Raw genomic sequence first — 23,333 nt, 5'->3', positions numbered from 1 at the left:
GATAGGAAGGATATGGAAACCATAGAAAGGGTGTGGAGGAGATTGACAAGGATGTTGCCTGGATTGGAGAGCGTGCCTTATGAGAATAGGTTGAGTGAATCGGCCTTTTCTCCTTGGTGCAATGGAGGATGAGAGGTGACCTGCTAGAGGTGTATAAGATGATGAGAGGCATTAATCGTGTGGATAGTCAAAGGCTTTCTCCCATGGCTGAAATGGTTAGCACGAGAGGGCACAGTTTTAAGGTGCTTGGAAGTAGGTCCAGGGGAGATATCAGGGTAAGTTTTTTTTTGCGCAGAGACTAGTGAGTGTGTGGAATGGGCTGCTGGTAGATGTGGATACGATAAGGTCTTTTAAGAGACTCCTGGACAGGTGTATGGAGCTCAGAAAAATATAGAGCTTTATGGGTAACCCTAGGTAATTTCTCAGTTAAGGACATGTTTGGCAGACCTTTGTGGGCCAAAGGGCCTGTATTGTGTTGTAGGCTTTCTATGTTTCTACGTCTGGCGTGGGAGGTTGGTCAAGAAGGTTCAGTCACTCAGCATTCAAGATAAGGTAGTAAATTGGATTAGTCATTGGCTTTGTGGGAGAAGCCAGAGTGGTAATAAATGGTTGCCTCTCTGACTGAAAGCCAGAACACCGCAAAGATTGGTGCTCGGTCCATTGTTGTTTGTCATGACAAGTGTTGAGTGATGAACAGACCTGATGGAAAATGGGGTGCAGAGTTAACCATTCCTTCTCCCCCCCCCCCCAAGAACTATGATGCTGTTGCTATGCTGCTACTGAGAGAGAGAGATGATGCCCAGGCAAGAACATCTGCTACAGATAAGAGGGAGAGAGAGAGACTGTTGATCTATTGTATTTTGACTCTTCCTGGATTATTTACCTTTCACTACAAGGACTTTACTTTGCTCGTTAATGTTCCTCAGGAGACAGCAGGAGTGGCCTGATTTGATGGACACAGTCATTCAGAGTTGATGGATAGCTGAGACCCCATTAGTAGGGATAAAAGACAGCTCTGGAGAGACACCCTTCAGACACACCAGTGGCCACTGACTGAGTGTGGTGGGCCCACAAGAAAGGTGGGGGTTTTGGAGACCAAATCAGGAGATCAGCCAATAAAGCTCAGCGTTACGGCAGGGCTGGTGGGGACTTGTGTGTGTGTCCACTCATGCCAGAGTGACGAGTCCACCACAGAAGAACAGTCTAGCTGAAGAACAGAGGGGTCAAAGCTGAATGACCACCACGACGACACGACGGAATAAGAAAGCCACAGGTTTGCCTGCTGCAGCTGTTACATCTCGCTCGCTCTCTCTCTCCAACGATTACAACACAACAGCCATAACTACCTCAGCACGCATGAACTGAACTGAACTTTATACTTTTCTATGACAATTCATTTACCCCTAGACATCGATAGAGTTTGTTTATTATTCCTACACTTTCAGGTTTATTATTGCTAACTTGTTTTGTATGTATATTTGCATTTTTGATACTGTATTGTGTAGTTTACTAATAAACACCTTTAGTTTTGGTACCACCAGACTCCAACGGATTCTTCTTTCTCTGCCGGTCTGACACCCAGTTATGCGGTATGTAACACAAGAAGATTGGTAGTGTGATGGACAGTGAGGAAGACTATCAGAGCTTGAAGCAGGATCTGGATCGGCTGGAAAAATAGCAGACGTAATTCAATGTACACAAATGTGAGGTGCTGCACTTTCATAAGACCAACTAGGGTAGGTCTTATAATGTGAATGGTTGTGCACAATGGAGTGTGGTAGAACAAAGGAATCTGGGAATACAGGTTCATAATTCATTGAAAATGGTGGCACCAGTAGGCAGAGTTGTAAAGAAAGCTTTGCCACTTTGGCCTTCATAAATCAAAAATAGTATTGTGTACAGGAGATGGGATGTAATGTTGAAATTGGGTAAGACATTGGTGAGGCCTAAGTATTGTGTGCAATTTTGGTGACCTATCTACAGGAAAGATGTAAATAAGGTTGAAAGAACAGAGAAAAATCACAAGGATGTTGTTGGGATCAGAGGAGCTTATTTATAAGGACAGATTTATGGGAGATTTGATAGAGGTATACTAAATTATATACACACACAGTATAGGGTAAATGCAGTCTTTTTCCATTGAGATTGGGTGGGCTAAGTGTGAAAGGTGAAAAGTTTAAGGGAAACATGAGGAAAAACTTCTTCACTCAGTCTTGAGTGTGTGGAAGGAGCTGAAGTTTGGATACATACATAGATGGGAGTAGGCTGTTTAAATAGCTTAGCAAGGACTAGATAGGCCAAAGGGCCTGTTTCTGTGCTGTACTTTTCTATAACTATGAAATCATGATCAAATATACTAGAATTTCTAATGCAGCGCAGAACTTAAATTGTACTGGTATCTGATTCAATATTGTATTGAAATAGAATCAGTGTGGCAAATAAAATCTGATTTAGAAATCAGTTTGATATTAAAACTTCCACAAGCTGTTTCATCATTAATCAAGTACCTTTGTAAGTGTTTTTGAACTCAAGTCTAACAGTCAATTACTAAAAATAATCTCTTGTAACAGGAATGAGAAATCACTTGTGTTTGGTGATTCAATAATTTCATTTCCTGTACAAAAACGTAAAGAAAAAAACTTTGAAAATGCTGGAAATTTGTTGCATTGCGTCTGTCTCTGCCTGTGTGTGCAGGGATGGATTTGCAGTCCAATATCCAGAGGATGCATCCAATAGTGTATTTTCTTAACTCCAGCAGTTAATAATGGGAGTTTTGCAATCAGTATTATTCAACCCACTAAATAATCTAACAGAGCTGAAGAGCTTAATGGTTGGTATCAGAAATTTGAATATCTTACTGGTGTTTCCTGTGTGGGGGGAGGATTTTATTTTCTCAACGCTGGTGAAATTTGACTGGCACTAGTAGAAATGAAATCAATTTGCTAAGTTTGCCACTGGGCTGCAATGGGTTCATTTCTCAGCAGCATCTGTTGCTTACATTGTGTAATATAGACAGCAATCTGTTCCTCCCATTAGATCCTGAATGACTATCCCTAGGCACAAGGGTCAGTAGATGCTGAAATTTAAGAGCAAAAGAACACTGCTGGAGAAAATATGGGCCAATGTTTTCTGTTGAGTTCCTGCATCGAGGGAGTGTATAGGGGATAGCCACTACAGAGGCCAGGAACATGAGTGGAATCAAGTGAATAGGGATCCAATGGGTAGGAAAGTGGAATTAGGAGACATAACTGGAGGGGTGGGTCAGTGGAAGGGTGAGTTAGTTGTGGGGGTGTTGAGGAGTGGGAGTTTGGAGGGGTGGGTCAGTGGGTGGGGGTGTTGACGGGTGGGAGATAACTCAGTGAGCTCAACATAGGTAGGGTATGGGCATGGGATTAGAAAAGGGAGGCTGGAAACTACGTTACAGATGCTGACAAGGAAGATGTGGAACCAGATAAGGGTGGAACAGGGGAAGAGGTAAGACAACAAAGAGCAGTGCATAAGCAGAGGGAACCAGGTGGGGGAAGAGGGCCAGAAGGGCAGAAAGAAGTACAATGAATTGTGGTTACAAAAGTTGAAAAATTTAGTGTTAATGCCAGAGTTGTAGACTACTGCAGCAATGAGGTATTGATCTCCTACTTTGCATTGCACCTCAGCCCGACAGTAGAGAGATCCAAGGACTGAGTTGACAGGTCAATGGAGGTAGTTGAAAAGGCACACACCTGGGAAGTCAGACACAGAGTACATTAGGTGACATTTTGCATATGTTTGAGCTCACTGAGGTAGAAGATTCCAAATTAAGGGCACTGAATGCAGAAGACAATGGTAAATCTTTGACCTACAAGGGCTGAGCAGGTCGAGGATGGTGATGAGAGAGGTGGCATAGGGACAAGTGCTGTACTTCCTATAGTTGAAAGGAAGAGTGACAAAATGAGCAGTCAAATAGATGTAAAGAGAATAGAACCCCTGAAAGCAGAAGTGAAAGATATGATTGATGTTGGAATCCTGCTGCTGCAGGCAGAAATGACAAGGATGTGTATCAACTAATGAAATGAAAAATGGAGACTAAGGGAACTCTGTCTCTGTGCTGGGTGGCATATGGGGTAGAACCAGTAGTACAGGAAATAGGAAATTCAAGTGAGGGCTCCATCAAGCAGTAGATGAGAGTTCGCATACCCTCAAGATACTTCAAACATCCTAGAATAAAGCTTTCCTGAGAAGATGCAGCAGGAATTGACAACAGAACAAAGTTGTTATAAGAGACTAGATGGGTTCAGGTAGCTATGGAGTCAGTGGTATTATTGTAAATGTCAGTAATTCTCCTACTGAGACAAGGCAATCCAGAAAACATCAGAATTGATTACATTGAATTTGAGGGCAAGGTGCAAATTCAGAGTGAAGCTAATACAATTGACAAGTTCTGCTTGAGTGCAGGATGCAGCACTAATGCAGTTGTGAACATGCCAATGAACTATAGTTCTATTACTTTTGTGGGTTTGTCCAGGTTGAAGGACTAAATGGAACGATTTTATGAAAATTTTAATCAATTACTATAATTTCTTGGTACTCCTCTCATCCAAGGATCCATACTACAACACTTCCTGTTCTGCTGCTTGGATTCGTCATTCAAAACTTCTAAGTTCCACCCACTGAAAGACTAGTCTTCACACTCTACCCTATATACCCCTTTAGTCTGTTACACAGCCATTCAACATTGGGTACCTTGATCTGTCAGTGTTTGGACCACTCAACTCAACTGAAACATTTATATTCTCATCATTCAACTTAACCCACAGCCAAAGCTGCTGAATTCCAATGGTTCCCTTCAACAAAATTAAATCGAATTGAACATTCAATTCCCCTGAGATCATGTTATTTTCTTATTCAGCAAGAACACTGGAGACAATTTTGTAATCCTAGTGGGAAACAGGAGCTAGATTGTTATGGATCCTGGATAAAATTACCATTCAGTGCAGAAATTACAAGTTGCTTGATAATATGCATCAACAAAAAGAAACATTGAGACTTTCTTTTAAAAAACAAAATGTAAAAACCAAATAATGAACCTCCATAAAGTGGAGGCTACGTTTAAATTTATGGATCAATAATACCACTACAACAGCTTTCACTGAAGTTTTTAATTAATAAACATGACAATAAATTCTTCCTCAACAATTAGGATTGCAGAATAAGCCCATTATGCACAGCACTTAGGCAGTGTAGTGTAACAAATATACATTAGAAAAATAAAAGTTGAAGATATTGGAAAAACAGCACAAGTTGATTTAATAGGGGCAGCTAGGATGCAAGGTAGTTCATAAGACAGAAAAGGATTAAATCTTTACAATAATTAACATATGTAATATGCTATGTGGGCAGTAGGAGTGAAGAAAAATAAGGACAACTGATTTCAAAATTATACATGAGTCTAAAGTGATTTATTATCTGGAACACAATAAAAATTTTAAGTAGGCCATTCACTGGCACATATCTGATCTAGCATCAAGATCATGGTAGATCTTTTACTTCCATGCTACCTTATCATATCCCAATATCCAAAAATCATTTTTTCACAGGCCTCCTATATTGACTCCCAGAGCAACTCCATCAGTCCTCCAACCAAGGAACCAGGATTTTAAATTAAAAATCTTACCCTGCACTGACAATTGTTAAACCCCTTGTAATGACTTTCTTTAATGATTAAACCATTGCTACAGATAAAAAAAAATTCAAGGAATAAATTGTTCAACCAATTGTAAGAGCATTATGGCAGATTACATACCAGCTTCTACGTAGATGAAAGATAAATAGAGGACCATGTGGGAGTGAAGTATTAGATTGATCTCGGAGTAAATTAACAATATCGTGTGCCAAAAGCCCAATACTGTGCTCTACTATCCTATGTTATAATTAATTTCTTATGAAATAAAAAGGTAACAGACATTTGATACCTTTCTGGGCATTTTAAATCTGTACTGCACATACTATATTGAAATGACATACCTTTGCAAAACAATTAAACTAGAATTTAATATCAAAAAAATCCTGGAACGCTATCATTAAATGTTTTCAGTGATGTAGCTAGTGGCTGCTGCCTCACAGGTCTAGTCACCCCGGTGTTACTGAATGCAGTTTGTATTCTTCGTAGGAAGAAGCTCAACCCAAATGTTCCAAAGATACAGGTTGGTAGGTGATTGACCACTATAGCATCCCTAATGTGTAGAAATGGTTTGATGGTAAAATGGGGGAAGCAGAAAATAAGTATTTAATGAAGTGCTTAATGGCTGACAAATGGCCTGTTTCCAAACTGTACTATATCATTGAGTTTTGACAATGGTCATTACAGACTTTTGACTCAGTAATACCTTTCTCTGACCCTTATTCTATGCAAGTAGACCAGATGTCTTATATAGCACATCACCAGGAATAGTCAGATGCCAGCCTTGGCAATAGTCATTGTCAGAAATGCCCTTCGACTGGTAATCATAATATTTAGACACTTACATCCTGTTAATAGAGCACAGAATCACCACCTATTCTGTGCAATGCAAAGTAAGCAATTTGATTACGCTTAGAACACATTCACTGTGACGTACATTTTTAATAGTAGCCAAGGGTGGAATGAACAGAAATTACTTTCACAATACTGAACAAGAGGGAAGTATAACCAGAAACTTTAAGCATCCAATTTAAAAACGTTTAGTGTCCTATACATTCATTCCAAAAACAAGCAGCAATGCTGAAAGTATCAACTACAGGCAGCATTTAAGCTTTGAAATTAAAAACTCTCAAATCATTAAAAATTGTGAACGTATTCAACACTATTGCAAATGCAAGTGCCCTGCAAATCTTTGTAGACATCTAATCTATCCTTTGAACAGCAATAAAATACCCCAAAATAATAATTTATCTAAAATGTAATTTTAAAAACTCTGAACTGACACTAAAGATTCAATAAAAAAAACCTGCACTTTCCTCTATTCTTCCTCTAACTTCCATCTCAGAAAGTTTCATCTTTTTAAAAATTGCCACTCACAACCAATATTCAGAGGGTAATAACATTATATAACATGTATTACTTATGTTTACAAAATATATTAATAGCAAAACAAGTTGTTTACAGTGTATACAGGATTATCTTTGCATTGTACCCTGTTGCATGAAATGACAGATCTGTTTCCCCTTCAAAAGGCAGTAAAGGCAATAAATTAAATGGTATAAAATGAGAAATAAATTTAAAATCCTGAAATGTGTTTTGTCACTGTACTTCTGAACACCATCTTCAAACTGCATTCACGGTATTGACTTTCCTAGTAAAGCCAAGTACATTTTAAAATGGCATCTTCCTTTTCACAAATTAATTTCAGTACCATCCTTTAAGACACCAAAAGTCAGTTAAAAATAGTCAAAAGGGTTTCCATCTGACACACATCAACACAACTCTACTAATTGGACACATTTTATACTGTTGGAATAGAATTGTCTAAGAGTAATTTCATTCTTTGACCAAAATGTCTTTCTACTCTGGTGGTACTAGAAGTGCTTCCTAGCACTTAAGTCAGATTTTAAGTTCAAGCCAACAAAAGGAAAGAGTGTCTCTGCCTTGCCAGTAACAAAAATAAAATTAAGCTACATGCCTTTGATTTTCTAAGAGATACCCCAGCACCAAATTAGGTGCTTTACTACTTATCCAGATACCAATTAATTTAGGCACACGAGATGTAAAACCTTGTTACAATTATTTATCCTCAGCTGGAGTCATTCCTATCACATTAACTTCCGAAAAGACATTTAAAAAGAATATGATTCATATATTACATTGTATGTTTATACATCACAGTTATGACCTTTCACTATGCTGTCTGCCACATTTAGCTGCTGGACAGGTAAATTGTGCAAGCAGCAGAAAAGTAATTTCACAGAGCTGCTCGAACTTCAACCTTGCATTCAAAGATTAGTCATCAGGTTGTATTTTAAATATCTCCTCTACACCAAATCACATATAGATAGCTTTCTCAGTCTTGTTTCCAAAACACCTTCGCAGGAATGTACAGTGAGTAGGGCCAGCAAGTTGACCTATCAGGTCACAGCATCCGAATCTTGTCACACTCAACAAAATGGGACTTAATTATGGAGAAAGGCAAAGGATGTGGACCTTCTAAAATTTTTCCAAGAAACTTGTAAACAATTTCATGATGGGTGTTAGCAACATCCCAGAAACAGTGCAAGAAATCCACTGATACAATTTGATACAGCAAATTCAGAATATTGCTGATTTTATAATTTAGAAAGCATGGTACCCTTTCTATTCAATTAAAGAAATCTTCTAATTTGCTGTGTTAATGTGACATCAACTAATGATGCAATCTTTGACTAAGTCACAACCCATCCTTTATACATCTTTTCTTTAAAGATTCTAGATATTGGCAAAATAGGAAATTCTGATACAGTAAATGAAGCATTTTGCAGCCAGAAGCAGAAAACAATGGAGTCAGACATACCAATGGTTTGTCTGCTTCTCCTTGTCCACCTGGTACCTACCACTTTCAATGATTGCTAACCACCCTAAACTGTGGCTCACTTACTGCAAGGGGTGGAGAAGATACACAAAAATTGGGAAAGAGGTTCAATCACAACCTTTTTTAAATTAGACAACAATCATCCCAACAACTCAAATTAGAACTCAAAACTACAAGTCACAGGTGACTATAACTATTTCTAGAATCACAAAAACACAAATAACCAATAATTCAATATAGACACGGGCATCAAATCAGACATTCCTAAGTTAATTGGACTTCCCATTGTACCTTATCTCCACATACCTCATGTTTGTGGTTTGTTGAACAAAGCAAACTGCATAGCTAACCCTCCTCTTCAAAACTTAAAAATGTCAACTGTGGCATGAACCACTTACAACCCAAGCTAAGATCAGAAAATTCTGCACGAGTCTAGAATTCATCCTGAGCTCTGGGCTTTATATTGCAGGTATTTGTATTTTTATACAAAATTAACAACCAGACAGGAATGAATTACAATATACAAATCCTTAATCTAACTCCAGTTATAATTTAAAAAATAATATTCTGGCAGATGACAAGCTTCCAAAATTCTATTGTGACGAACTTCTTTATTCATTTTCATTGCCAATATTTGTTAAAATATCAACTGATGACCAATTCACAGCTTACACAGAGGAGAAATCCACTGAATAAGAAATAACAAAGGTGTCTTCAATGAACCTGATTACATTTTAACTGCACTTTAATTCATATTCAATGGAAGAAATACTAGTGGAAGCAAGTTACCTGTTGAATGCAAACCTGATGGAAATTAAAAGACAATTTATACAAATTAGAAGGTCAAGCAAATTCAGAGTTTGCACATGTCAATCAGAGTGGTACAACTGCTCTCAATTCACTTATAGGGAAAAAAAATTCCTTGGCCAAGTTATTAATGGTTAATGGAAGCTTACCAGGTCAATCACTTCCCAAAGAGTATACGCTTTCAAAAGGTTAAAAAATCTGATACAAAAGCAAAGAATGAAGTTCACTTTTATTTACAAAAAAGGTAAGGTACCAATACTGTAGCTTTGGTACAAAGGCTATAGTCTCCATTTTCAGACATCTTGAAAAGAATGCAAAACTGGTAGCTTAGTGATTAGCATAAAGCTTTACAGCACTAGCGATTAATTCGAAGATCAGGGTACATACAATTCCCACTGTTATTTGTAAACTCTCCGTGGGTTTCCTCTGGGTGCTCTGGTGTCCCCCACATTCCAAAGGGTTAGGGTAAGCTGTGGGCAGGCTATGTTTGCACTGGAAACGTGGCAACACATACAAGCATCACCCCCCCTTCCCCCAACCAGCACAGTTGTTCATTGATGCAAACAATGCATTTCACTGTTTTGATGTACGTGACAAAAAGCTAGTCTTAATCAGTAATCAGAAACATCACTTTTCATTCTAGTCAGATTCTGCAGTTATAGCTGTGCAGTGGCATGAGCATTCTTTGTATAAATGGAATTAAAATGAAGTGAATGGTACCAGAAATTCTAAAGCAAGCCTATCGTTCATCGGTTGGAACGTAACCAAATTTTTTTTGTACACGGCAAGACTCTCGGCACAGTAACTTAGTGGTCAGCACAATGCTTTACAGCACCAGTGACATGCTCCCCCCGTGACCGATTCCATGTATTTCCTGCGAGTGCTCTGGTTTCCTAATTGGTCATTGTAAGTTTTCCAGTGATTAGGCTCGGGTTAAATTGGAGGATTGCTGGGGGGAATGGCTGAAAGGGCCGGAAGGACCTGTTCTCAATAAATAAGCTTTATACTGCTATTTTTGATGTATATTACTTACAGGTAACTGTAACGTTACCTATTGAACTGAAAAGAATATATCTTCAGTATATGTCACAAATCTGGAAACATTATACAAACGAAACACCTATTTTGAGTAATTTTCGTAACAGGTTGTGCCTTTTTAATGACACTTCTCAATGGATGTTTACACTCAGGATGGAAGTACAATTTCCTTGTCACCCTTATTATAAATAAATTTTTAATTCACTCAATGAAATCTATCATTTTTAAACAATGAATTTTCCTCATCTCATTCTGGTAAAATTTTAAATTAGGAAACAGAAGTTAAAACAAGGAGTTGCTTACACAAGGTTGATTTATTCTCCCCCCCCCCCCCCAATGATGATAGGTCCCCATTTCAGTTAGATCTGCAGACGGTCCAAATACTGCAACATGAAATTTGAATGGTTTGGGGGGTTTTTTTGGGCAGGGAGAGAAGACGCAGAGCTTTAGTGAGAGCAAATATTTAATAAGTAAAAAAAAATCAACAGCCAAATATTGCACTCAACTTTACATAGCAGGGTGAGCAGTTATAAACTAAAATAAAAGCCCATCAAATTTTTTTAAGTAACTATTTTATATAAATGTTTTGAGGCAAAAACTGCTGACATTGGAAATATGGAAGAAAAAATATTGGGGAAACAGCATCTACAGAGAGAGAAGCAGTTCAGTTGTCAAATCAGTGATCTTTCATCAGTTCCAATTTAGAGCAAAGTATTAGCAAATGTCTGAAATCAGCACATCACTTATAGATCATCTCCAACATGCAACATCCATATCCACTGAATCAGCAAGTCAGCCGCAAATTTCTCTGATGGAATTGCAGTGCTGAATCTCTAGCCAAACTGTCAAACCTTTAGAATTCCAGAAACTTAAACTTACAGGAAATAAAAACAAAATAAAATTGCAAACATTTTTGACCTCTTAATAAAGCTTAGAAATGCCCACTAGGCAGTTGCTTGCCTACCATTTTGCAAGACTTAGATCACCTGTGGCTAAACTACCTCATGGGGTAACACTCACTCTTACTGAGTGCCACAAAATCAATCAGACTATGTGATCAGAAGTCCCTCATTATTTACAACAATAAAACATATTCCTGAATCACATATAACCCAGATCTTGCAGCAAACTAACTTTGCTGAGCTACTGTTTAAACTTCCAAAAAAGTCTGAAGGATCTGACTTGAGTTTCTGCTCTGGTCTACTAATAAATAGAAAATTACGGTATTCAAAATCACAGTTTTAAATTCCTTAGCTTTGTGGCTGAACAACTTAAGGCTCAGAGTCTGCAGCCAGCACCCAGTCGTCATCCCTGTTATTTAGGACAAAAACTTTAATGATTATGGGGTCTGTTATGGTAAGGATGCTTCCTGTTAAATAGGATTCATGTGATATTTGTATTCCCTGCACAATTAAAAATAGTTCTATTTAATGCCACCTCATGGAAACCTTTTGCTGACTCCCCAACAGTTGCACACTTCAGTCAAAGTTTGCTGACAAGTTATTTCGCATCAAGAAGTGTCCCGGGCAATCCACCCGCTTTCCGTTAAGAAATTCAATATCCTCTTCTTCAAAACCTTGTCTAGGTAGCTAGGCAGCCGGCTCTTGGAAGGGATGCCCTGCCTTTTCTGTAGGTAGTCCTTGATGATGATGGTTTTGACAGTGAGATAGCGGCCGGGGCTGAGGTTCAGCGAGCCACACAGCACCTTCTCCCGCTCGGACAGCAGATCGAAGCCGGGCAGGTTCTCCATGGCGCTGCTGAACTCGGCGGCCGCCGCCTCCCTTCCCGCTTCGTCCTTGGGGCGCTTGGCCGAGGCCGAGTTGGCGGTGCTGGCGGCGGCGCTGCCCGCCGCCCCGGTACCGCCGCCGCCGCCGCCGTTGCCCCGCAGCTCCTTGCGGCGCTCCCGCTTGTGCCGCGCCGCCTCGTACTCGGCCGACTCCTCGGTCTTGGCGATGCCGTTGCGCCGGTAGCGCTGCAGCTCGCGGATCTTGGCGCGCAGCGCGCGCTCCTTGTGCAGGTTATCGAAGCAGTCGTCGAACTCGCGCGCCGACAGGAACTGGCAGATGGGCCGCAGCTTGGCGCGCAGCTCGCGCTCCTCCTTGGTTACCTTGCGGCGCGGCACGCGCTCCTTCCGTTCGCGGCCCAGGAAGGCGGGCACCAGGCTGTAGTCGCGCGCCATGTTCTTGCGCCGCTGGCGCTCGCGCAGCTGCCTGACGTACATGTCGACGTGCGCGCGCTTCAGCTCGATGTCCACCTCCTCGTCGTCGTAGTTGAGCGCCAAGCCGCTGATGAGCGTCTCGGCGTCCTGCAGGTACTCGATCTCATAATCGTCGCGCAGCGGCATGTAGCCCAGCTGCTGCTGTTCTGCCGCGGTGATATCGAGCGGCGGTAGCGGCGTAGTCAGGCTGGGCGACAGGGGCGCGCCGCTCGGACACGTGTGATCGGTCACGCGGTTGGGGATGGTGTCCGGGATACACGCGCGCCCCAGGTTACCGTGGATGTACATGCTGACGTAGTGTTCCATCACTTCCGGTGGCGCGCGCGCCCCTACGTGCGCGGCCATGTCCTCCCAGTTGCCGAACCCGTACTGTTCGATGGCGTCGAGCAGCAACTGCTCCTCTCGGCTCGTCCAGCCGCCCTCGGCCTCGGGCCCCCACAGCGTGAACCTGCCACCATCCACCAACTGGTAGCCGTGCCAGCGCCGGTGGTTGCCGATCTCGGCACCTGCCGAGAAGCACTCGGGGCACAGCTCGATGTCCTGGCATTCGGTACAGCGGAGCCGGAGGCTCGTCACGTCAGCCAGGCAGTAAACGCAGTACTTCTTACCCAGCTCCGCCATTGTGTGCCGAGCCTGCGCAGTGCACGTCCGGCCGCACGCTCGCTCCCTCCTCCCGTCAGCGGCCGGCGCATGCGCGGTCGGCGGGCCCGGCGCCGGGTGAAAGGCCATTACCGTCTTCTGCTGAGGGAGGGAGAGTGGAGCAGAGACAGGACGTGCACCCACTTTAACCCCCGCCCCCCGAAAAGACCTGAAATAATATCAAAAGCGAATGTATTTCAGAGACTCTTATATCCATTACAATGGCAATCATAATCTTAATTTGCTCATTCTGTGCTGTGTTGTGTAATGTGGGCGATGGTGGTCTGTTGACAATGATTGTTCATGGTAAATTTTTTCACAGAAATGGTTTGCCTTTGCCTTTTTCTGGGCAGTGCCCTTACAAGATGGGTGTCCCCAGCCATTATCAATGCTCTTCAGAGATTGGCAACATCGGTCACATAACCATAATGTATAATATGTGCCTTGTGCTCATACAACCATCCACCACCTGCTCCCATTACCCTGATCGGTAGTGGGGTGGAGGGGCTAAGTAGCTGTTACACCTTGCCCAAGGGTGACCTGCGAGCTTGTGGAGGGAAGGAGCACCATACACCTCCTTGGCAGAGATGTATCTCTACCCTCTTAACAAACTATCATGTTAAACTGTCTGTCCCAAAGCTCTCAATCTATCAATTGGATGTTTCATTTGTATCTCATAGGAACTGCATTCAAATAATATATGCTGCACTGTTCTTGACCACTGCAGTCCCTGTAAATTCCTGTTTCAAGCACATTTCTGAAAAGGAAGTATTCAATTTGGTATGTCTAATATGTAAAAGTGTAAGAATACTTCTTTCTTCCTGTTATATCCATCTCCCATTTCAGCTCCCACCGTCCTCTGAATGTTATATAAATGCTGTGTTTTCCTTACCCCAACTACGTTGCCACAGTGATTGAATAGACTTTTTAAATAATGGCTTTCACCTCCCCAATACATTTACAACTTTAATTTTAAATGATTACTTGGCTACAATGTCTACTACCTCATTTCCTTCAACCACCAACATAGGCAGGAACCCATAAGAAATTCTGTACTTCTTCAAAGTTCAATGTAAATTTATTTTCAAAGTACATATACAGTTGCAAGAAAAAGTTTGTAAACCCTTTGCAATTATCTGGTTTTCGGCACTAATTACTCATAAAATGGGGTCTGATCTTCATCTAAGTCACAACTATAGACAAGCACAATCTGCCTAAATGATAGCACGCAAATAATTGTACTTTTCATTTCTTTATTGAACACATTGTTTAATCATTCACAATCCAGGCCATAAAAAGGACACAAATCCTTATATTTAATAACTGATAGAACCTCTTTTAGCAACAATAACCTCCACCAAACGTTTCATGTAACTGCTGGTTAGACATACACAATGGCGAGGAATTTTACACCATTCCTCCATACAAAACTGAACATGAACAGCTTGTCAGGTAATGCCATTTTATCTCAATTGTGTCAGGTCTGGACTCTGACTTGGCCATTTCAACACGTGAATTTTCTTCTTTTTAAACCATTCTGTTGTTGATTACTCGTGTTTTGGATCATTGTCTTGTTGCATCATACAACTTCTATTAAGCTTCAGGTGACAGATCTTGATACAATTTTGAATTCATTGTTCCTTCGACAGTTGCAGTTTGTCCAGGCTCTGAGGCAGCCCCAAACCATGATGCTCGTTCCACCGTGCTTCATAGAAGGGATGAGCTTTTGGTGTTGGTGTGCAGTGCCTTTTTTCCTCCCAGGCATAGCAGTGTGCATTTCAGCCAAAAGTTCAACTTTTGTTTCATCTGTCCACAGAACATTGTCTAATAAGGTTATGAAACATCCAGGTGATCTTTTGCAAACTTGACACGTGCAGTAGTATTTTTGTTTCTGGAGAGTAGGGGTTTCCTCCATGCTGTCTTCATTGTTGTTCAGTGTTTTTCTTATAGTGGACACATGAACAGAGACTTTAGCAATTTCTAGAGATTTCTGCAGGTCTTTTGCTGTTACCCTTGTCTTCTTTTTTACCTCCTTAAGCATTACATGTTGTGTTTTTGATGTGATCTTTTCAGGATGCTCACTCCTGGGGAGAGTACTGAATTACCTCCACTTGTAGACAGTTTCTCTTACTGTAGACTATTGAACACTCAGGTCTTTAGAAATGCTTTTTTTCCAGCTTCATGCATCTCTACAATTCTCCTCTTAAGGTTCTCTGAAAGTTGTTTTGATTGAGACATGGTGCACATAAACAGATCTTTCCTCAGAAGAGCAGGCTCTTTCAGTAACCTGACTTTGTCTTTTTGATAGGGCAGGGCACTGCTACAACCCACATCTCCAAATTCATCTCATTGATTGGAACACCTGATTCCAAATAGTTTTGGTAAAAGGCATTACCCCAGAGGTTCACATACTTTTTTGAATCCAGACTGTGAATGTTTAAAGGATGTGCTAAGTATTGACGAGAACAAGTCCAATTGTTTGTGTGTTAATAGTTTAGGCAGATTGGCTTTGTCTATTATTGTGACTTAGATGAAGATTAGACCACATTTTATGTGTAATTAATGCAGAAAATCAAGTAGTGGCAAGGAGTTCACAAACTTTTACTTGCAACTGTATGCCATCATATACAACCCTGAGATTTGTTTTCTTGTGGGCATCCACAGTACAAAGAAACAGTGATAAAACACACACAACGAGATGGACAAACAACCACTGTGTAAAAGACAACAAACTGCAATGCAAAAAAAAAAATAATAATAATAAATAAATAAGCAATCAATATTAAGAGTATGAGATGAAGAGTCCTTGAAAGAGAGTTCATAGGTTGTGGGATCAGTTTAGTATCAGGGTGAGAGAAGCTGAGTGAATTTATCCCCTCTGTTTCAAGAACCTGATGGTTGAAGGGTAATAACTATTCCTGAACTTGGTGGTGTGGGTCTTGAGTCTCCTGTTCCTTCTTCATCATGGCAGTTGCAAGAAGAGAGCTTGGTGGTGGGAGTCCTGCACCAGGGCTCCTTATAAATGTGCTCAGTGGTGGGGAGAGCTTTACCCGTGAAGAACCAAGCTGTATCCACTACATTTTGTAGGCTTTTCCATTCAAAGGCATTGGTGTTTACATACTTGGTCGTGATGTAACCAGTCAATACTCTTTCCATCACAGTTCTACGGAAGTTTGTCAGAGTTTTAGATGACATGCCAAATCTTCACAAACATCTATGAAAACAGAGGTGCTGCCGTGCTTTCTTTGTAATTGCACTTAGTGCTGGATCCAGAACAGATCCTCTGAAATGATAACGCCAAGGAATTTAAAGTTGCTGACCATCTCCACCTCTGATCCCCTGTTGAGGACTGATTCACAGACCTCCAGTTTGCTCCTCCTGTAATCAATGTTCAGCTCCTTAGTCTTGCTGACATTGAGTGAGATGTTCATCACATTCCAAGACTAAATTGATAGCAACCATATTAGACAAGAACACTGATACTTTATCTGATAATCTTTTTTTAATAGCCACTTGAAACTTTGGAGCATAAACAAAAACACCTCAATGACCTGTCATTGGATCTTTTGAACCATCTGTATTGATATGTAAGAAACCATAATATCTGCCTTTAATATATGTATTGTTGAATTACTGTATCTGTATCACTGATATACAATAAATCTTCATCTTGATCTTTTCTTGAAGGCTTCAATCAACCACAGGCAAAGGGAAAAACCATGGAGGAATAACAGAGAAGAGGTACACTGGGACTATATTCCACATTAAACAACCCAACATTTTGTGGCCGTTCATTTCTCATCCGCCCAAAAATGAAGATTTTATGAAGGAAGTTCTCCCAACACTCTTTATTAAAGTTGCCAAATTAGATGACCAACTTTATGCACTCTATGTTAACCCAATAAACAACTGATAACTGTCACCTACGTAGATATAAAGATAATTGACTCATTTCTCCAGTAATGCCAAAATTGGGGATGATTTAATAGCACCACAATAAAATTTCAATGTTTGAGCTTGAACTTTATCTGGGGGCTTTAACACTGACGCCGAAGCAACACAACCATAATCAGAGGGAGATTGATGCTCCCCTTTCAGTTACAGCATGTACATGACTATTTAAGAGCATAAGAACAGTCACAGGGCATTTGGACCCAGGATCTTGCTTTGGTGATGTGGTAAACCATGTATATAGCTTATAACTGGGTTATCTGTCTGGACACGCCCCTCTGCTGACTGCTCCTCCCACAGACCCCTGAATAAAGGCGATTGTGTCACTGCTCCTCCCACTGTCCAAGACAGACATACAGCATGGACGTGGATCTGTTAATAAAAGCCTTTCAGTATTTACTCTACTTCCAGTCTTTTGGAGTAATTGATAGTGCATCAGGTGGAAAGCCTGGGATGGGAACACCAATGCTTTTGAGCGGGAAGTCCTACAAAAGGTAGTGGATTCTGCCCAGTACATCACGGGTAAAACACTCCAAACCATTGAGCACATCTACATGAAACAGTGCCAGAGAAAAGTAGCATCAATCATCAAAGATCCTCATCACCCAGGCCATGCTCTTTTTATGCTGCTACCATCAGGTAGAAGGTACAAGAACAGTTATTACCCCTCAACCATCAGGCCCTTGAACAAAAGGGGATAGCTACACTCATTAAAGAATTTTTTATCTTGTTATTTCATGCTCATTATTTATTGATACTTATTTATATCTACATTTGCACAGTTTACAGATCCTGTTTAGTTACAGCCTATAGATTTGCTAAGTATGCCCACAGAAAAAGAATCTTAGGTTTGTATGTGGTGACATGTATGTACTCTGATAATAAATTTTACTTTAAACTTTTTGAACATTGCTGCTCATTATCACGCACAAAATGCTGGAGGTCAAGCAGCATCTGTGGAGGGGAATAACAGTCGATGTTTTGGACCAAGACCAAGATATTGTCTGACCTGCTGTGTTCCTCCCACGTCTGCAGGTTCTCTTGTGTCCACTGTTCAACAAGCTTGTGATTGTTCTTTCAGTTCAACATTCCCTGCTCTTTACCAATATCCCTTAACTTCTCTAAATTCCAGAAATTTGTTCAGTTTTGAATGCAGTCGAGGACTGAGCATCTGTAACCATCAGTAGTAGAAAATTACCAAACTCACCTTTCTAAATTTGTTTTTACCAAAACAGACTCACCCTTAATTTGAGACTGTGACTCCTCATCTTATTCAGGACAACATCTCCATCCCATATCATTAGTCCTGACAAAGGATCATAGCCTGAAACGTCGACTGTACTTCTTCCTATAGATGTTGCCTGGCTTGCTGTGTTCCACCAGCATTTTGTGTGTGTTGTTTGAATTTCCAGCATCTGCAGATTTCCTCGTGTTCCCATCCCATATCTATCCTGTTAAGCCTTGTGTCTCAAGTAAAGTCTGTTTGACTTTACTTCACATTAGAAACTGGCAACCAAGGAACCACCCTAATGAATCTTTGCTGCACTGCCTCAATACCAAATGTATTAGGAGGAAAATTGGACACCATACTGCATGTGGGGTTTCATTAAGGCCATGTTCAATGACATTGTAATGTTCTAGTTGCCTTGTTATAACACCTTTCATTACAGAATTGGCCAGCTATTGATCTCAGATGATGCATTGATGGTTTCTTGTTTTCTTAAATAGGCTGCTCACATGTGAAACCCTTGAATCAGCAGGGACTATTCTAGGATCCATACAATTTTGGAAGGTAAATTTTGGAGTGCATCCAGGTGCTAAAGACATGGCAACTGAATACTTGGATGTCAGAAGCAGAACAATGGAAATCGTGAATGCTCAAATGGTAGAGGTGCGCAAGATAATAGAGTTACAAAGTTAGAGAAGGTAACATGGAGAGTGCTGGGGCTATGTGGTAACTTAAGGAAAATAAGAATTTGAAATTAAGATATTTACAGAGCTGAGGTCAATGTACTTCACATGAAGTGGGGGTACTGGTGAATTGATGGTTAGGAAATGGGGTGTGAGAATCAGTTCACATTTACTGAAATTATTTAGTTCCATCATGGGATCTGCATGTTGTCAGAAAGGACAAAATTTTGTGCTCATCCCCAATTCCTCTTTGAATGGCAGTGGTGTAATTCATGTGATGAAGGAATTTCCAAGGTGCTATTAGAGAGAGAAATGGCAGTTCAAGTTGCAAATTTGAGTGATGGTAGAAACCTAAAATAACATTTGAAAATACCAGTGATACTCACTGTTCTCCTTCAGCAAGGTGTTAATTCTGTTTCTCCACAGATGTTGCTTGATAAGGTCAACATCTCCAGCATTTTCTGTTTATATTGTAAATGAAAATTGCATATGTTTTACACATCATGGCCAGAAGATGTCTCTAGATATAAAGAAAGTCCCTATGGAGTTGGATGCACCTTTTAAAAATATATTAGCTTTATTTGTCATATGTACATCAAAACATACAGAGTAATGTGTCGGTCTGCGTTAACAATCAACACAGTCTGAGGATTGTGTTGGAGGCAGCCCACAAGTGTAGCCAACATAGCAGGCCCTAACCGTGTGCTTTTCGAATGTGGGAGGAAACCAAAGCACCTGGAGAAAGCCTATGCAGTTATGGGGAAATCATACTAACTCCTTATGGACAGCAGTGGGAATCGAACCTCAATCATTGATCACTGGCACTGTAAAGTGATTGCACTAACTGCTGTGTTACTGCGTTACCCCATTTAGTAGGCAATGTGGAAACACTGTTGAAAACAGAATAGTCTGGTGTTTGTTTGGTCACTCTGACATGCAACCATCAAATAGAACAGCTGTCAGCATATACTGCACACTCCAACTATTAAAACTGCAGATGAGAACTCTACCCCAGCTTGGAAAGAGTCCTGACTGTGTGGAAAACATCATGTGTGGTCCCAGTACCCACAAAGGGCCAACTGAAAGTTTTAAATGACTACCATCCAGTGGCCCTGGCCTCATGCATCATGATGACCCTAGAGAGGCTGGTCTTGGCTCACCTCCAAGCCCTGGCCAGATCAGCCCTCAATCCCCTGAGGTTTGCTGACCAGGAGCACATTAGAGTTGACAATGCTGTCATCTACCTGCTGAACAGAGCCTAGTCTCATTTAAATAAGCAGGACAGCACTGTGAGGATCATGTTTTTGATTTCTCAAGTGCCTTCAACACCATACAGCCCTCACTGCTGGGGGAAAAGGTCTGTTCAATGCAGGTCGGCACTTACATTGTATCCTGGATAGTGGACCTCCTTACTGGCAGACCACAGTTTGTGTGGCTTCAGAGCTGTGTGTCAGACATGGCTATAAGCGGCACTGGGGCCCCCAGGGGGTCTGCATTGACTCCCTTCCTGTTTACCCTGTACACCTCGGACTTTAGATACAATGCTGAGTCATGTTATCTGCAGAAATTCTCTGATGAGGCCCCAATAGTTTGGTGTATAAAGGGAGGACAAGAGGATGAATGCAAAAGATTGAGGGGTTTGTCGAATGGTGCAAGCTGAATCATCTGCAGCTCAGCATTAGTAAGACAAAAGATATGGTGATGGACTTTAGGAAGACCAAGCCTGCACTACTCCCTGGTACTATTGATGGTGAGGACCTACAAGTACTTAGGGGTGCACCTGGATGACAGATGAGTGGAGCATCAACACAGAGGCTGTGTACAAGAAGGAACAGGGTCACCTCAACTTTCCGAGGAGACTGAAGCCCTCTGGAGTACGCAGGCCTCTTCATCATTTGTTCAACCAGTCTTTTGTCATCAGTACAGTTTTCTTTGTGGTGGTGTGCTGGGGGAATGGCACCAACATGGGTGATGCCAACAGGCTTTGTAAACTGATTAGAAAGGCTGGGTCCTATTATAGGAGTCAAACTGCACACACTGGAGGGTGTGGTAGACCAAAGGACCCTACATAAAATCGTGGCAATCCTGGACAATGTTTCTCACCCTCTGCATGCCACCTTGTCTGAACAGAGGTGCACTTATAGTAATACACTAAGATAACTGCACTGCACCAAAGAGCGCTGTATGAGGTAATTCTTACCCTCAGCCATTAGGCTCTATAATGAGTCAACCTATAGCCAGGGAAATGATGACCCCCCCCTCTTGTTAGACTGTTATTAACCTTTGTTTAAGCTCTTTTTAGCTCTATTTACCACACCCTGTATCTTGGACACCCTGTGCAATACCGCCATCAGTTCTTATCTGGACAGTGTGAATGTGAACCATTACTCAATAATATTACGGTAATTCTTGCACTATCGTCTTACCAGTATGAACTTTTGAAACTCTTGTAAATCTTGTAACTGTTGTCTTATAAATCTTGTATATCTTATTTTTAAGGTAACTTATTTTTTAATTCTTCTTTCTTCTAATATTTGTATACAGGTAGTCCCCGAGTTACGAACGTCCGACTTACGGACAACTCGTACTTACAAACCGAGGAAGGAGAACGCCGTCCACCATTTTAAGTTATTGCCGTTGACACTGTGTTGAGTGTGTAACTTTGTATTTGGCTTAAATTTTTCTTCACAAGATTCACCCTGACCCACCCTGAAATAAACATTTCACATTCCAGTCGGCTGGTGGCGCAGTGAAATCAGTGCCGGGCTGGAGAACGGAGGTTCCCAAGTTCAATCCAGTGACATACCGCTCCTGTGCTGGGTTGATGTCGATGCAGTGACTCCCGTACCATCCATGCCGGGTTGATGTCGAGCTCGCAACTCGACCTCGTAAAAAAAAACACTGCCACTTCCAGTTTAAATTCGTATGTGGAATATTGTGAGGGATCAAATACCCAAACCCAGCACAGCCCCCACTTGTCCCATTTAATCTGTCTCAGTGCCGTGGAGTTTAGGACCCGGGGAATTCAGTGCGGTGGTCCTTAGGATCCAGCGGACCTCAGGAGCCGGTGGAGGTTGGGACCTGCCGCCCACAGTGTTTCTGTTCCGTTGACAGGAAGCGATCGTGATTGAAAATAAAGTGGAAATAATAAAGTGATTGGAAAGAGGTGAAACACCATTGGTCATTGGAAAAGCGTTAGGCTACAGTCGGTCAACGATCGGAACAATTTTAAAGGATAAAGTGAGAATAATGGAGCATATGAAAGACCCTGCCCCGATGAAAGCTACAATTATTACTAAGCAATGCAGTGGCTTAATTATTGGAATACATATGTTTCTTATGCATAGAAAAGTGAAATATATACTATATACTAAGACAAACATTTGACTAACTGACGCTAAATAATACCGAATGTACTTGTTCCGACATACGTACAAATCCGACAAAGACAGACTCAGGAACAGAACTCGTTCATAGCCTGGGGACTGCCTGTATCTGTACATTTGTAATGCTACTGTGACACTGCAATTTCCTTTGGGATCAATAACGTATCTATTTAACTGTCTACCTATCTATCTATATCTTGGCCCAGGTCCTAAAGGGATACAGACTAATTTTATAACTTCAGTAGAGACACAGTCATCTGGGAAGATATGATTGGCAGTAGAACTGGATGTGAAAACGTAATAAATGCAAACAATTGCACCCCTCCCAGGCTTGCTCTGCCATTTAATAAGACTAATTGATTCAGTTTTAAGTTTCGTCACCTGTCACGTCTTCCTGTCCTGTTATGGTCACTGACTGTGACTCCGTACCAGGCACAACCATTCTTCAGTGGTAGGCCTGTCACCTAGGCAAGGGTGGACACACAAACAAACCCCCACCAGTCGTACCTTCACACACTGTGAGCCTCTGATCGATTCCCCCGAATCGATCCTCCAAACTCCCACCTTCACGTGGGTGCACAACGCTCTTTCAGTGTCCCGTGGTGTGTCTGCTTGTGTCTTTGCAGACCTGATTTTTATCATCACTTGCAGGGCATCGGCCATCCATCACCTGGTCCTGCCTTGCTGTCTCAGCAAGAATCCTCACAAGCAGGCAAAGAGAGTGTCCTTGGAGCAAAGGTAAACAATCAGCTAAAGCCATAAATCATGTCTCTCTCCCTCTCATCTGCAGCAGGATGCCTCCCCCCCCCCCCCCTTCTCTCTCTCTCATTAGCAGCATAGTTCACAGGGGAGGTCAACTCTGGACCC

The 23,333-nt window shown here is 41.4% G+C and overlaps 1 protein-coding gene across 1 annotated transcript; it reads right to left on the bottom strand.

Moving 5' to 3' along the window:
• Positions 1 to 5,120: 5,120 nt before the first annotated feature.
• On the bottom strand, positions 5,121 to 13,256 carry tada2b (transcriptional adaptor 2B). Its single transcript, XM_073043097.1, has one exon. It carries the CDS (start codon positions 13,198 to 13,200, stop codon positions 11,872 to 11,874), a length of 1,329 nt encoding a protein of 442 aa, XP_072899198.1. The 5' UTR covers positions 13,201 to 13,256; the 3' UTR covers positions 5,121 to 11,871.
• Positions 13,257 to 23,333: the final 10,077 nt, after the last annotated feature.

This window comes from Hemitrygon akajei, chromosome 4, assembly GCF_048418815.1.
Source record: "Hemitrygon akajei chromosome 4, sHemAka1.3, whole genome shotgun sequence".
Taxonomy (NCBI): domain Eukaryota; kingdom Metazoa; phylum Chordata; class Chondrichthyes; order Myliobatiformes; family Dasyatidae; genus Hemitrygon; species Hemitrygon akajei.
The sequence above is the reverse complement of the archived record's forward strand: the minus strand, read 5'-3'. Positions and strand labels throughout refer to the sequence as shown.